We start from the raw sequence: 11,797 nt of genomic DNA on the forward strand, positions 1-11,797 counted from the left end.
ACAATTTATCAACTTATTAAATTATAATAGCAGATAAACCAATCCAAACAATTTTATTATAATTCTATTTTAACACTAGATAAATTAATAAACACCTTAATAAATAACATAAAGTTTGTGAAATAAGCAATCCCAAACAACGCTAATTATTTAAAAAATAAAATGGAACCAAATTGTAATTTCCACTATAATATAAGGACCATTTATGTAACATACTCTTAAATAGTTAAATTCATCAAATACTTGGGCGGTAGGTTTTGTTTACTGGGCTTGAATAAAAAACCCAATAATTTTTTTTCGCAATCATCACAAATTCTGAAATCCACAATACATTACATGCTTCTCTCATCTCTTCCGTTTCTCTTCGGCCTTACCCCCAATCGACATCATCGCTGGATCCTGAAGATTGTGAAAGCTATTGCCGATTCTAGCGATAGAATCTTTTGGACGAGGCTGATCTATTGAAGGAGGTAGCTGTTTGTAGTCAATTAACTAATCGTAGCTTCTTTTATGATTGCACAGAAGTTTCGTAATCGAATGGCAGGTTTTTGTAATCGAAAAGGTTTTCTTACGGTTTCAAGTATTGACCATAACAGCTAGATGTTTGCAATGTCAGTTCTTTGGATTTTATTGTAGAACCAAATTAGGGTTAGATTGGTTTTCTTGGAGACGTGTAACTTTATCATACGTGATTCAAAAATTTGTAGCTATGTATGAGTTGAAAGTTACTCCAGTCTTTTAATTTATTACAGAGAAATTAAAAGTAAGACTTGCTTCATTTTTGTTGGTAAAGCTCTGTACTTATCTGAGTCGTTGGAGGGTAAGAAATTCATTTGAACCATACCACTGATGTCGGAGATGAATAGCCTTTGCTGCCGTAGTGATAAAAATGTTGCAGTGTAATCTTTAATTTCTGGAGGGAAGCGTTTCCTGTATTTTGTTTGTGGTTGTCAATGTAACTTCTTGATTGTGTTTTAACTGAACTATAACATACTCTCAGAATCACCCACCCCAGATGTAATGCAATTTGTTGGGTGTAAATACTCTTTTAGAAAGAGTTAAACGACTCAAGACACTATTGCTTCATAGTATTATGCACGTCTGTATGAGCTCTTGAATTCTAATAGTTATGATATTCTTCCATCTGTGACACAAGGTGATATATGCAGTCTGCAATGGACATGACCTGCCAGACAAGTGGCAGTAAAGAAAATGCTCTCCACCTTAACGATGGTACCAACAAAAGTCAAGTTGGGTATGCCCAGCCTGCATATGTGAGTGGATGGATGTACATCAATGAACAAGGACAATATTGTGGTCCCTATATACAAGAACAGCTCTATGATGGTCTATCCACTAGCTTCTTGCCAGAGGATCTTCCTGTGTATCCCATCTTGCATAGGAATTTAGCCAATCCTGTTCCCTTGAAGTACTTTCGGCAATTTCCTGATCATGTTGCCACAGGCTTCGTTTATTTAAATGCTTCTGCATCAAGTATTAATCAGAATTCTGATAAGTATCATGGGAACATCAGCACAGATGGTAAGAGAGAAGAGGCTCATAAAGATGCAGTTAATTCCACATCCATCCAGCAGATGCAGATATCTGAAGTAGCTTTATCGCATCCATCACTGGTATTACCAAAAAACGATTCTAATGCTTTGATTCTCCAAACATCTCATATTGATTCTAATGAACTAACTTACTCATCTATTATGTGTTGTTGTGAGACTTCAGACAGGTGAAGAATCATGCTGGCTTTTTGAAGATGATCAGGGAAAGAAACATGGTCCCCATTCTCTTATGGAGCTTTATTCTTGGCATCATTATGGATATCTCCATGGTTCAGTGATGGTAAGACATGCTTAACAAGATTGCAAAGCTTGTTGTAATCTAATTTTGATGTTGATGTTGACATTCTGTAGGTACATCATTCCGAGAGTAAAGTTAAGCCCTCTAATTTGCAATCTATTGTCAACTCATGGGTAACTGCTGGACGTGAAATAGATCATTCTAAATACAACGGCTCTTTAACGGATTTTGTTTCTGATATCTCTGAGGAGGTCTGCTCCCAGTTACATTCTGGAATAATGAAAGCAACAAGAAAGATTGTTTTGGATGAAATAATAAGCAACATAATTGTGGAGTATGTGACTGCAAAGAAATCTGAGAGGCCTCTTAAGCATGAAGAGTCCAGTCAGATAGTCAAAACTATGGATTTTGCTCCCAGTAAAGAAGTATCTGAAAACCAGGAGTTGGAGGGCTGTTGTGGTGGTGAATCTCTTACTGTTTTGGGAGTGAAAAACAGTCATCATAAGGATGAAGAGTCTAGGCAGACAGTCAAAACCATACTGGTAATTTTTGTTATCCACCTTGTTTTAGTGTTGCATGATATGCTTGGCTCTAACTTTTATCTGAACAATATGATACAACCCAGGAAGTGGGGGACTACTCTGAGAGTGAGGGAGCAGCATCTCTTAGTGTTCACACACAAACATCCCCTTCAAATCATGATGAGCCTCTTGGATGCAAGAACTCTAGAATTTTACAAGATTTTTGCAAAAAGCTCTTTGATTCCTGCATGAGAGTCATCTGGGATGCAATTGTGTATGATTCAGTAGAAGATCGAGTATCTGTCTGGAGGAAGGAAAAACTGGGATCCAACTCCAGCTCTAATGAACTTGTTGAACATCAAATTTCACTCGATGAATGTCACGAGTTGACTGAGATTTTACCTGTAGAAGATGTATGTTCTCTCCCTCTCCCTCTCTTTTTTTTTTTTAAAAAAAATGTTTATGTACTGCTTTTCTTTTCTGTTTTGTTTCATTCAAGTCATGTATCAAAATATCTATAAAATTGCAGGAAGAACAAGAGTCTTCATCTTCTAAGAATGAATATCCCCCTGGTTTTGAAGAAGTTGTTTCTAAAGCTGATTGTGTAAAGGAAGATGAAAGTTGTTATGACTTGGAACATATAATGGAAGGTGTAGAAAATGACCTCCATTTATCTGCAAGGATGTCTTTGCATCAGTATATTGAAAAGATTGTGGATAAGGAAGTGAGGAAAAAAAGAAAAGCTCAAATGAAGGAGGTTACGTTGGCATCTGGAATGCCTTCATCCAGTTGGTTTGCAAATGCTTTCAAGAAAGTATATTCACATGAAGATATTATTGTTCAGGAGAATTCTAGAACCATTGTTCCGGAAGCATGCAAATTTCGCCCTTCAAGGGCAATGGAATCTATACCTAAGATGGAGGTTTATGTTATCATGGCAGCATGTAGACAGAAGCTGCATGATATTGTTCTGAGGGAATGGTTATCCATATCTTTGAGTTATGCTATTAATAAACATAATAAATCGGTGTCGGTGGATTATGCTATTAATAAACATAAAAAACCGGTGTCGGTGAATTATGGTATTAATAAACATAAAAAACCGGTGTCGGTGGATGCTACTAATAAGCATAATAATTCGGTGAATTATGGTATTAATAAACATAATAAGCCGGTGCATATGACAAACAATAGAAGGAAGGAGTCTGTTTCTGCATATGACAAATACATAGAGCAGTCAAGGAATGGTCAAACCTCAAGACCTTCTGAACCATCTATTGCCAATGCAAGTTATACTTATTCCCGGTCAAGAAAGTCAACGAAAAGAAAGTTTGCATCTTTATCCGGGCAATTGAGAGCTGAACGATTGGTCGAGGCTGCTACTAAACAATACCATGATCCCAACTTTCATGGTGTTCAATCACCATATAGTAGTAGTATGTCATTTCATAAGTCTTTGAAGGTTTCTACTGTAAGTCAAGGTACTTGGTTTGATTTAATTCTGGTCTGGTCTGGTCATTTGCAGTGTTTAGGATCACTATTGTTATATACACTAAGAACGATTATTCTATTCTATTCTATTTATTTCCCTAGATAATGGCACAAGTGTCCATGGTGTAAAATTCAACACACAGAAACAGAATGTTCCATATTTCACTGCGAATGCTTATAATGCTCAAAAGGCTGGCAGTTTGTCCAAAAATGTTGCAAAATGTAAGTGTTAGTGTATGCTTTGTTTTAATCTGCTACATTGTTGATCTTGTGTGGTGTTTTACAGCACTTAAACTCCGTAAACTAAAGAGGAAGAGCTTGGATGACGTGGCAGAACATAGCTCTGTGAAAGTTCCCAAATTATCCACTGCTTCCAAGAAAGCAGCAGCAGATACTGATCCACTTGCTATACAGAAGATTCAAAATAAAAAGTTGAAAAAATCGAAAACGTATCCCTTATCTTTTGGATGTGCACGTACTTCAATCGACGGCTGGCAATGGCATAAATGGTCATTACATGCAAGTGCTTCCGAAAGGGCGTGTGTTCGAGGAATTTACAAAAATACCCCTTCAGAGGCACATTTATCAAATGTGAAAGGGTTATCTGCCAGAACAAACAGGGTGAAAATGAGAAGCCTTCTTGCTGCTGCAGATGGTGCTGACCTGATAAAAGCTAATCAGCTAAATGTAATTAGAGGATACAAATTACAATTCCTTTTCAAGCTTATATCACCATAAAAAGTTTATTTTCTGATTTTTTTTTTCAGGCAAGGAAAAAACGGTTACGTTTTCAAAGAAGTAAGATACATGATTGGGGTCTTGTTGCACTTGAGCCAATTGAAGCAGAAGATTTTGTTATTGAATATGTCGGAGAGTTAATTCGTTCTCGAGTAAGCTTGCCATTAAATATCTTTTTCATATTTTCTTTAATTCGGTTCTTTATAATTCCATTTTTTTTTCAGATTTCTGATATCCGTGAACAACATTATGAGAGGATGGGAATTGGTAGTAGTTATCTTTTCAGATTGGATGATGGTTATGTGGTAAGATATACATTTTTGGTCCATGAGTATAGCTGATATTTGCAATTTTGGTTCTTATTTGAGGTTCTTGTATTGTTTTTGTCCTTGTTTCAAGTAAAATGACTGCTGATTTATGCAATTTTGTTCCCAAACCAAAGACATTGCAAAAACCTCCAGCATAAGGACCAAAATTGCAAAAATCAGCTATACTTGGGGACCAAAAGTTTGCTCCACTCTGTTTATCTAGTTTTATGTTATTGTATGTATATCTTAGTAGTTAATACTGGTAGGTACAATTTGTGTATAGGTTGATGCGACAAAGCGTGGGGGAATTGCTAGGTTTATAAACCATTCATGTGAGGTAACTAACATGGTTTTTGTATTATTAATTTACTACATTCATATGTACTAGAATGGCATGCACATTTAATATATTTATATATGTTTGTTCTTTTTCTAATTGCTGCAGCCTAATTGTTATACTAAAGTTATAAGTGTGGATGGTCAGAAAAAGATATTTATCTATGCAAAAAGGCCGATAGTGACAGGAGAAGAAATTACATACAATTATAAGTTCCCATTGGAAGAGAAAAAGATCCCCTGCAACTGTGGCTCTAGAAGGTAATCAATTAAGTTTTTTAAAGTGAATTATACAGTACCTTCCTTATAATTTATACTATAAATTATTTTTCATTTGTTTATCTGTGAATGTAGATGTCGTGGATCAATGAACTGACAATTTACAAGCTGGTGATATTCTTTTATTTGTTAGAAGTAGAAGATGGACAACCGATTCATGTGCATATATGTCTCGGTTGCAGATGAGTTTCTCCCCTTAATTTCTGTAAATATAGTCAGTCAGTCAGTCAAGTCAAATTCTTTGGTCAATTAATTTTGTGTTTATATATTTACACTCTAATACCATTATGTACAGACATGCCTCAAAAAAAGACTCATCATATCACAGTTGATACGAAATATAATCTCTTTAGATGATTCAACTCTTTGTTTTTTTTTTCTCATTTTTTGTATGTTTGTTTTTTGGGAGTGGATGACATTTTTTGTGGTAGGATGAGAATAAAACAAAGAAATCGCTATAATATTCTCAAACTAAAAAACTACCATTTGGCATGTTTTTTAACCATTGAGTTTATTTCTAATCGCGCAACCTTTTTCATTCAAGTGGGCTTTCATTTTGTTGTTCATGAATAATCTTAATAAGTTTATTTCCATCACATGCCAGCTTATCAAAGCCCCAAAATGATTAAAAAAAAACAATATAAAATTCCTTCGTTATTTCACCATCCTTTTGTCTTCACTAAAAAAGTGGTGTATTCCCAAATAAATCTGAGAACGTTCTTTTCTTGAGTAGTTTTTGGTGAAAGCAGAAGTGCAAATAAAGTAGTGATGTTGTCTTTTATTTACCAGCGTGAGCAAGTTGTTGTTTGATGTGATAGTAATTCCTAGTTTTTTCTTTTTGTTTGCTTGAATTTTTTTAGGCGGAGACGTAAAATTGGTTTCGTTTCAACCTCGGGGGCAAAGTTGGTGTTTTACAACCAACCAACCGTCTGGTATGATTACTCATTTCTCTTGCAACATTTTTTTTCCATCCTCTCCTAGTATATTATGCTTCCCGAGGGTTACTGATCTCTTCTTCACTAATATATATATATATATATATATATATATATATATATATATATATATATGGAGAGATTAAATGGCATGATAAAAGTAACCGATTGAATTTGAATGCAAACAAAAGTATAAAAACAACCAAGCGAGTGTAGAGATCAAAACACAGTCACACGAACTAACCGACTTTGTTATGCTTACAAGATATGGCCTAATGGGACATGATGAGCTTTTTTTTGGGAAATTTTATATGATGAGAACGAGTAGGGCGAGAGATGGATGACAAGTCTTTGTCCTGGTTTGTGGGTTAGAAAAAATTTGAAAACGTAATATGACATGTTATGGAGTAGAAGATGGGTCGTCCATATTGGTGAGCATTACAAGTTCAAGCCAAGTGTGGGATGGGATGGGCCCAAGTATATATTATTTCTTTTGAATCGGCTAATGAAACGTGAGTGAAATCTATGACTAATAACTCGGTCTGTACAAGAGGATAAGAAATGGTTATTAATTTGTGTATTTATTCTCTCATCCAAACAACAAAACAAAACCATGATTACTTATTGAATGGCAATTTAGTAAGGTAGAGATTGTTGTTTTGTGAAACAAAACAAAACAAATGGGAAGAATTAGTGGGGTGAATAAGCTTCCTTGGTATTGTGAACATGGAGTTGTAGTATTATTAGAGACTGATTTTGAAAATTTTGTATTTGTAAACATGATATGATATATGCTTAAAAGTAATCAAACCTAATGGATCTGATCCGACCTTAGCTCAAATGGAAGAGTAGAAGGATATAACTTTGATGAGTAAAATCCGAGTATGTTCTCATTCTTGTAATCCTTTTGGCTGTCGGTTCGAGTCCGACAGGTCGGTCGGTTTGTTTTTTGCATATATAGCAAATTATTTATATCAATGTTGTAGTTTGTTTTTAGCAAATGGAACAACAAACTATTAAGATCTATCTATCTGTTTTTTAACCTATAAGCTATGGAAAGTAGTCGAATCCTCCATGAATTGTAATGTGGGTGGTATATCCAAAATGATGATCCTTTTAAATTTCAAAAATTAAGTGGGCGATGGCTTCTAAAAAAAAGAGGTCCAGTTTGCGCATAAATAAATGTATGGTTGCAAGCTTGAAGGAAAGGCAAGGCAAGGCTAACTAACCTTCAACTCCATCTTTCGACATGACTGATATGGTGGTATTCGGTTGATGGTTAAGTATGTCTTGCTATCTGATATTTGAATGTGTTGATGTGATGTGATGTGATTACAAGGCCGGGTGTCTTTTGTCTTTCTTTCTTGTTGGTAGACTAGTATTTATGTGGTTTTTATTAAATATAACACTAATTAACCAACCACTTGTAATGAATGAATGAATGTATAAATCATAATAATATTAATATCTAAACCCAGTTTTAGATTGTGCGTGTTGGGCCATATATACTGGCTGATTGTTGAACATGAACAGTTACTTGTCTTGTTGAGTTGTGGTTGTAAAAGTTATAGAAAAAAGGATGTCCAACTCCAACTCCAGCCCCACTCGCCAAACAAAGGGAAGGGGAAAACAAAACAAGTTGTTTGAAGGTAATGTCCAAGTTTAAACACAAAAACTAGCAATGGGTTGAGGAGATAGAGAAAAGATGTACTCTGTTTTGGAAAAGTATGAATTTTCATAACTAGTATATTATTATGTTTTTCGACTTTACCTTCAAAACCTATTGATAGATTGATTGTCCTTGCTGGTAAAGAAAATTTGAGGCTGACAGATGTGATATATACTTTAGTTTTGTGTGTTGTTTTTGAATTTTTAAAGGTTTTTATGAGTGGATTAATCTCAGTCAAATCAAGTAAGATGGATGATTATATGAAATTATCTCAACTCAAAGAGGGATGAGTAATGTGTACAAAAAGTTTTTATTTATTTATTTATTTAAAAGAATATGTAAGTTTAAGTTCCAATATGGATTGCATTTATTGTGGGTGTTGAGTTTTGCTTGGTGGATGGGGTGGGAAAATATATGACAACTTAGGATTCCTGTTGGTCACATTTTGATTTGGACTGGATTGAACTATATAAATAGTAGTAGCTATGTTCCATGAAACAGCATCATGTTATGATGGGAATAAAACTAGAAACACCCTCCCTATTGATGCATGGCATGCAACATACATTATCATCCAAAACGAGTACGAGTTAAACTTGTTTATCTCCAGTCAATGCATCAAATATGATAACAAACACCATAACAATAATCAGTAGCTGTTATTTGATAAAATGGTTTGAGAAAGAGGTTGCCGTTGCCATCGCATGCATTAATAAAATGGTACCTATTATATAACTTTGAGACAATTTGAACCCCGTTGTTTTTTTTTGTTCTAGTAGATTTATCTATTTCAAAGCCATACTTTCCTAAAATGGGTTAGTTACAAGAGTTAATGAATGTCGGTACCTTACAGTTAAAGTAAGAAATACAACATATACTCATATACATAAACTGATAAAAGAAGAAGAAGAAGAAGGAAACAAAAGATAATAGATGGTTTGGAAATTAATTAATTGGACATGGACTCGGTGTATTTGTATCTAAGGTAGGCTTTAATAAAAGGATCCAGCTCACCATCCATTACAGAGACAATATCAGTGGTCTCAAACCCTGTCCTCACATCTTTGACCAGCTTGTACGGGTGGAACACATAGTTCCTTATCTGCTGCCCCCAATCCGCCTTCACCGCGTCTCCCCTTATCTGCTTTATCTCACTCGCCCGTTGCTCCACCGCAATCACCAGCAGCTTCGCCTTCAAACGGCTCAGTGCCTTGATCTTGTTCGCAAGCTGTGACCTCTCCTCTAAAAACAAATTTATTTATTTATTTATTTATTAATAGATATCAATCAATCAATCAATATACCCACCCGTGCAGCGGACGGTTACCCCCGTGGGAATATGCGTGATCCTGACCGCGGTTTCAACTTTATTAACATTCTGACCGCCACTCCCCCCTGCTCTTGAAAACCCAATCTGCAGATCTTCTTCCGGGATCTCCACGTTTAAAGAATCTTCCGGAAGAAGGGGCATCACTTCTACACCAGAAAAACTTGTCTGGTTCCAGACAAAGACTAGTTTAGTAATAGTGTCATTGATACAAGTCTGTCTGATGGAGGAATGTACCTGACGAAGACCTTTTGAATTAAAAGGAGACTGTCTAACGATTCGATGTGTTCCTTTTTCTCCTGAAAGATATCCAAACGCATATCGACCTTCCACCTCTATTGTGGCTGATTTGATCCCGGCTTCTTCTCCCATCGACTTCTCAACCACTCTTGTTTTGTATCGTTGCCTCTCTCCCCACCTTACATACATCCTTAGAAGCATATCCGCCCAATCCTGCACTCAACTCAAAATATCATCATCATCATCATCATCATCATCTCATTCTACTTTAAAAGACTCTAACCTAACCTAATTATAAATCTCATTCCTATACAAACCAATTTTCAGTAAATTCTTCAAACTCTAAACAAAAAACAATTCAAAGTACAATGCTATGGCCCATGGCCTCATAACCTAAGCCATAAGATTCTAAGGCAACTTTCACTATGCTTTTAAGTTGATCCAGATCCAGAGGTGTGCTAGTGTTACATTACCTGTGCATCTGTACCACCAGCACCAGCTGTTATATTGATAACAGCACCTTCCTTATCGTAGGGCCCAGAAAGAAGCTGACTCAGCTCAAATTTATCTAACGCTTTATTCAGTTCTTTCACGATCGTAGCAGCCTCTTCAAGAAGTGCAGTATCAGTCGACTCCATCTCTTCTGTAAGGTTAACTATAGTTTCTGCATCATCAATCTAACATATCAATGTAGAATGTACCATGTCAGTGTAAACTTTCTTTTTTTCAACATGATGCTTGATTGGAATTCGGAAATAAAAAGATCAAACCTGGTCTTGGAACTCCTTGAGAAGATTCATCTTGTCTTTGATATCCGTGAGAGCCATAAGTGTTTGTTGAGCTGAGCTACGATCATCCCAAAAAGAATCACTTCCTGTTGCTTTTTCCAATTTAGCAACTTCTTCTCCTAGTTGCTCTAAACCAGCAGAAGCCCTAATTTCTTCAACACGTTTGGAGGTTGCCTCGACATCCTTCCTCAAACTATAGAAATCTGTCGCAAAATGTTATAAATCAATGGCTAATGCAAGTAGGAATAATACACTGTATCATTACCTTGCATCGCCCATACACCTGTTTCACTGTTCACTCCTGCATCTGGTCTTGCGAATAAAACTGAACTAATTCCAAATGCCAAACAAATAGAAACACAATTAGCAATCATGAAAAGTTAGGGACGAATAAACCAGATAGACGTGAATTTGAAGAAAGGAGGGAGTTCCAATAACGAACCAAATGATCCCCAAATTAAAATTAAAGGTTCAATCTCATAGAAGAAGAATCTTCGTGTGGAAGCCATTACCAGATTGTAATTGCAAAAACACAATTCCCTTTGAGACGTTTCAATACAAAAACATAATTATGTTACCTTTCGAATGACAAGGAGAAGGTAGTGAGAGGGGTGTAGACAAAGGGAAGACTGAATGTGAATAAGGGAAAGCAGCAGCTACGATGGGCTTCTCTGCGCGGCAACGAGAGGACGGTATGCTTCTATGTGCAATGGGTGATGGTGACATCGATGAAGTTCTCATCGCTGAGAAGTTTTGTGATTGTAGCCTGTGGTCAGGAGGTGATACGAAGCTATGAACAACGCTTTCCATGGAGAGAGAGAGAGAGAGGAAGGGGATAATGCAACGCAGAGGTTTTGTTGCTGTTTGTTTTTGTTTGTTTTTTCATGCGAAAATTAATGAAGACCATCTGCAATCCTCGAGAAGAGGTGGACAATCGACTGCACCCCATAACAATAACAAGAAGCATGTTTGTTTTTTAACATTTGTAGACTGCTGCAGTAAACTGATATTTAAATAAACTAATTTTATAAACTTAAAATAGTTCTCAACACCGAAATTTTAATAATTCTAGTCTTAAAACATTAAAAGAGTACTAAAAATAACATGTAAAAAAACAAAAATATAAAACTTTTTAAAAAAAAAGACTTACAAAAATATAAAAGAAGCTAACAGCTTTATTCTAGAAAAAAAAACTAATTTTAAAAAACATAAAAAAGAAAATAATAAAAAAAATTAAGAAAGTATTGCAAACGATGTGTACAAAGTTCGTAAAAAATTACATACGTTAAAAAAGATGAAACTGAAACTGAAACTGAAAATATTATTAACGGAAACGGTAAAAAAATTGAAAAA

General features: G+C 35.5%; 2 protein-coding genes across 4 annotated transcripts; one reads left to right on the forward strand and one right to left on the reverse strand.

The window, feature by feature from the left end:
• Nucleotides 1–288: 288 nt before the first annotated feature.
• Nucleotides 289–7,235, forward strand: SDG25 (SET domain protein 25). Of its 3 annotated transcripts, none has more exons than XM_079068630.1 (14): nucleotides 289–470; nucleotides 1,157–1,634; nucleotides 1,738–1,854; nucleotides 1,926–2,354; nucleotides 2,438–2,746; nucleotides 2,863–3,814; nucleotides 3,927–4,046; nucleotides 4,111–4,511; nucleotides 4,592–4,714; nucleotides 4,787–4,867; nucleotides 5,154–5,207; nucleotides 5,316–5,467; nucleotides 5,561–6,417; nucleotides 6,686–7,235. In XM_079068630.1, the coding sequence occupies exons 2-13, from the start codon at nucleotides 1,164–1,166 to the stop codon at nucleotides 5,580–5,582; spliced, it is 3,231 nt and encodes a 1,076-aa protein (XP_078924756.1). In that variant the 5' UTR covers nucleotides 289–470; nucleotides 1,157–1,163; the 3' UTR covers nucleotides 5,583–6,417; nucleotides 6,686–7,235. The 3 variants fall into 3 exon arrangements, with proteins under 3 accessions (XP_078924756.1, XP_078924757.1, XP_078924758.1); XM_079068631.1 differs by having other exon boundaries at nucleotides 1,170–1,634; XM_079068632.1 differs by lacking the exon at nucleotides 289–470 and having other exon boundaries at nucleotides 1,522–1,634; nucleotides 1,731–1,854.
• A 1,683-nt stretch (nucleotides 7,236–8,918) lies between these two features.
• HCF109 (high chlorophyll fluorescent 109) lies at nucleotides 8,919–11,336 on the reverse strand. The gene is made up of 7 exons (XM_079069200.1): nucleotides 11,023–11,336; nucleotides 10,710–10,769; nucleotides 10,427–10,647; nucleotides 10,130–10,333; nucleotides 9,654–9,869; nucleotides 9,398–9,584; nucleotides 8,919–9,331 (listed from the first exon to the last, which is right to left on the reverse strand). The coding sequence occupies exons 1-7, from the start codon at nucleotides 11,252–11,254 to the stop codon at nucleotides 9,039–9,041; spliced, it is 1,413 nt and encodes a 470-aa protein (XP_078925326.1). The 5' UTR covers nucleotides 11,255–11,336; the 3' UTR covers nucleotides 8,919–9,038.
• Nucleotides 11,337–11,797: the final 461 nt, after the last annotated feature.

Source organism: Lactuca virosa, chromosome 8 (genome assembly GCF_052849685.1).
Source record: "Lactuca virosa cultivar CGN04683 chromosome 8, Lactuca_virosa_CGN04683_v6, whole genome shotgun sequence".
NCBI lineage: Eukaryota > Viridiplantae > Streptophyta > Magnoliopsida > Asterales > Asteraceae > Lactuca > Lactuca virosa.

Bases quoted from the DNA above. Each gene is read 5' to 3' on its own strand.
- SDG25 (XM_079068630.1), top strand. From the start codon at position 1,164: ATGCAGTCTGCAATGGACATGACCTGCCAGACAAGTGGCAGTAAAGAA. The intron at 2,747-2,862 runs GTATGTTCTCTC...ATAAAATTGCAG, and splicing joins AGATTTTACCTGTAGAAGAT to GAAGAACAAGAGTCTTCATC. The intron at 3,815-3,926 runs GTACTTGGTTTG...TTATTTCCCTAG, and splicing joins GGTTTCTACTGTAAGTCAAG to ATAATGGCACAAGTGTCCAT.
- HCF109 (XM_079069200.1), bottom strand. From the start codon at position 11,254: ATGGAAAGCGTTGTTCATAGCTTCGTATCACCTCCTGACCACAGGCTA. The intron at 10,770-11,022 runs GTAACATAATTA...GAATTAGTTCAG, and splicing joins TTCTCCTTGTCATTCGAAAG to TTTTATTCGCAAGACCAGAT. The intron at 10,648-10,709 runs GTAATGATACAG...ATTTTGCGACAG, and splicing joins AGGTGTATGGGCGATGCAAG to ATTTCTATAGTTTGAGGAAG.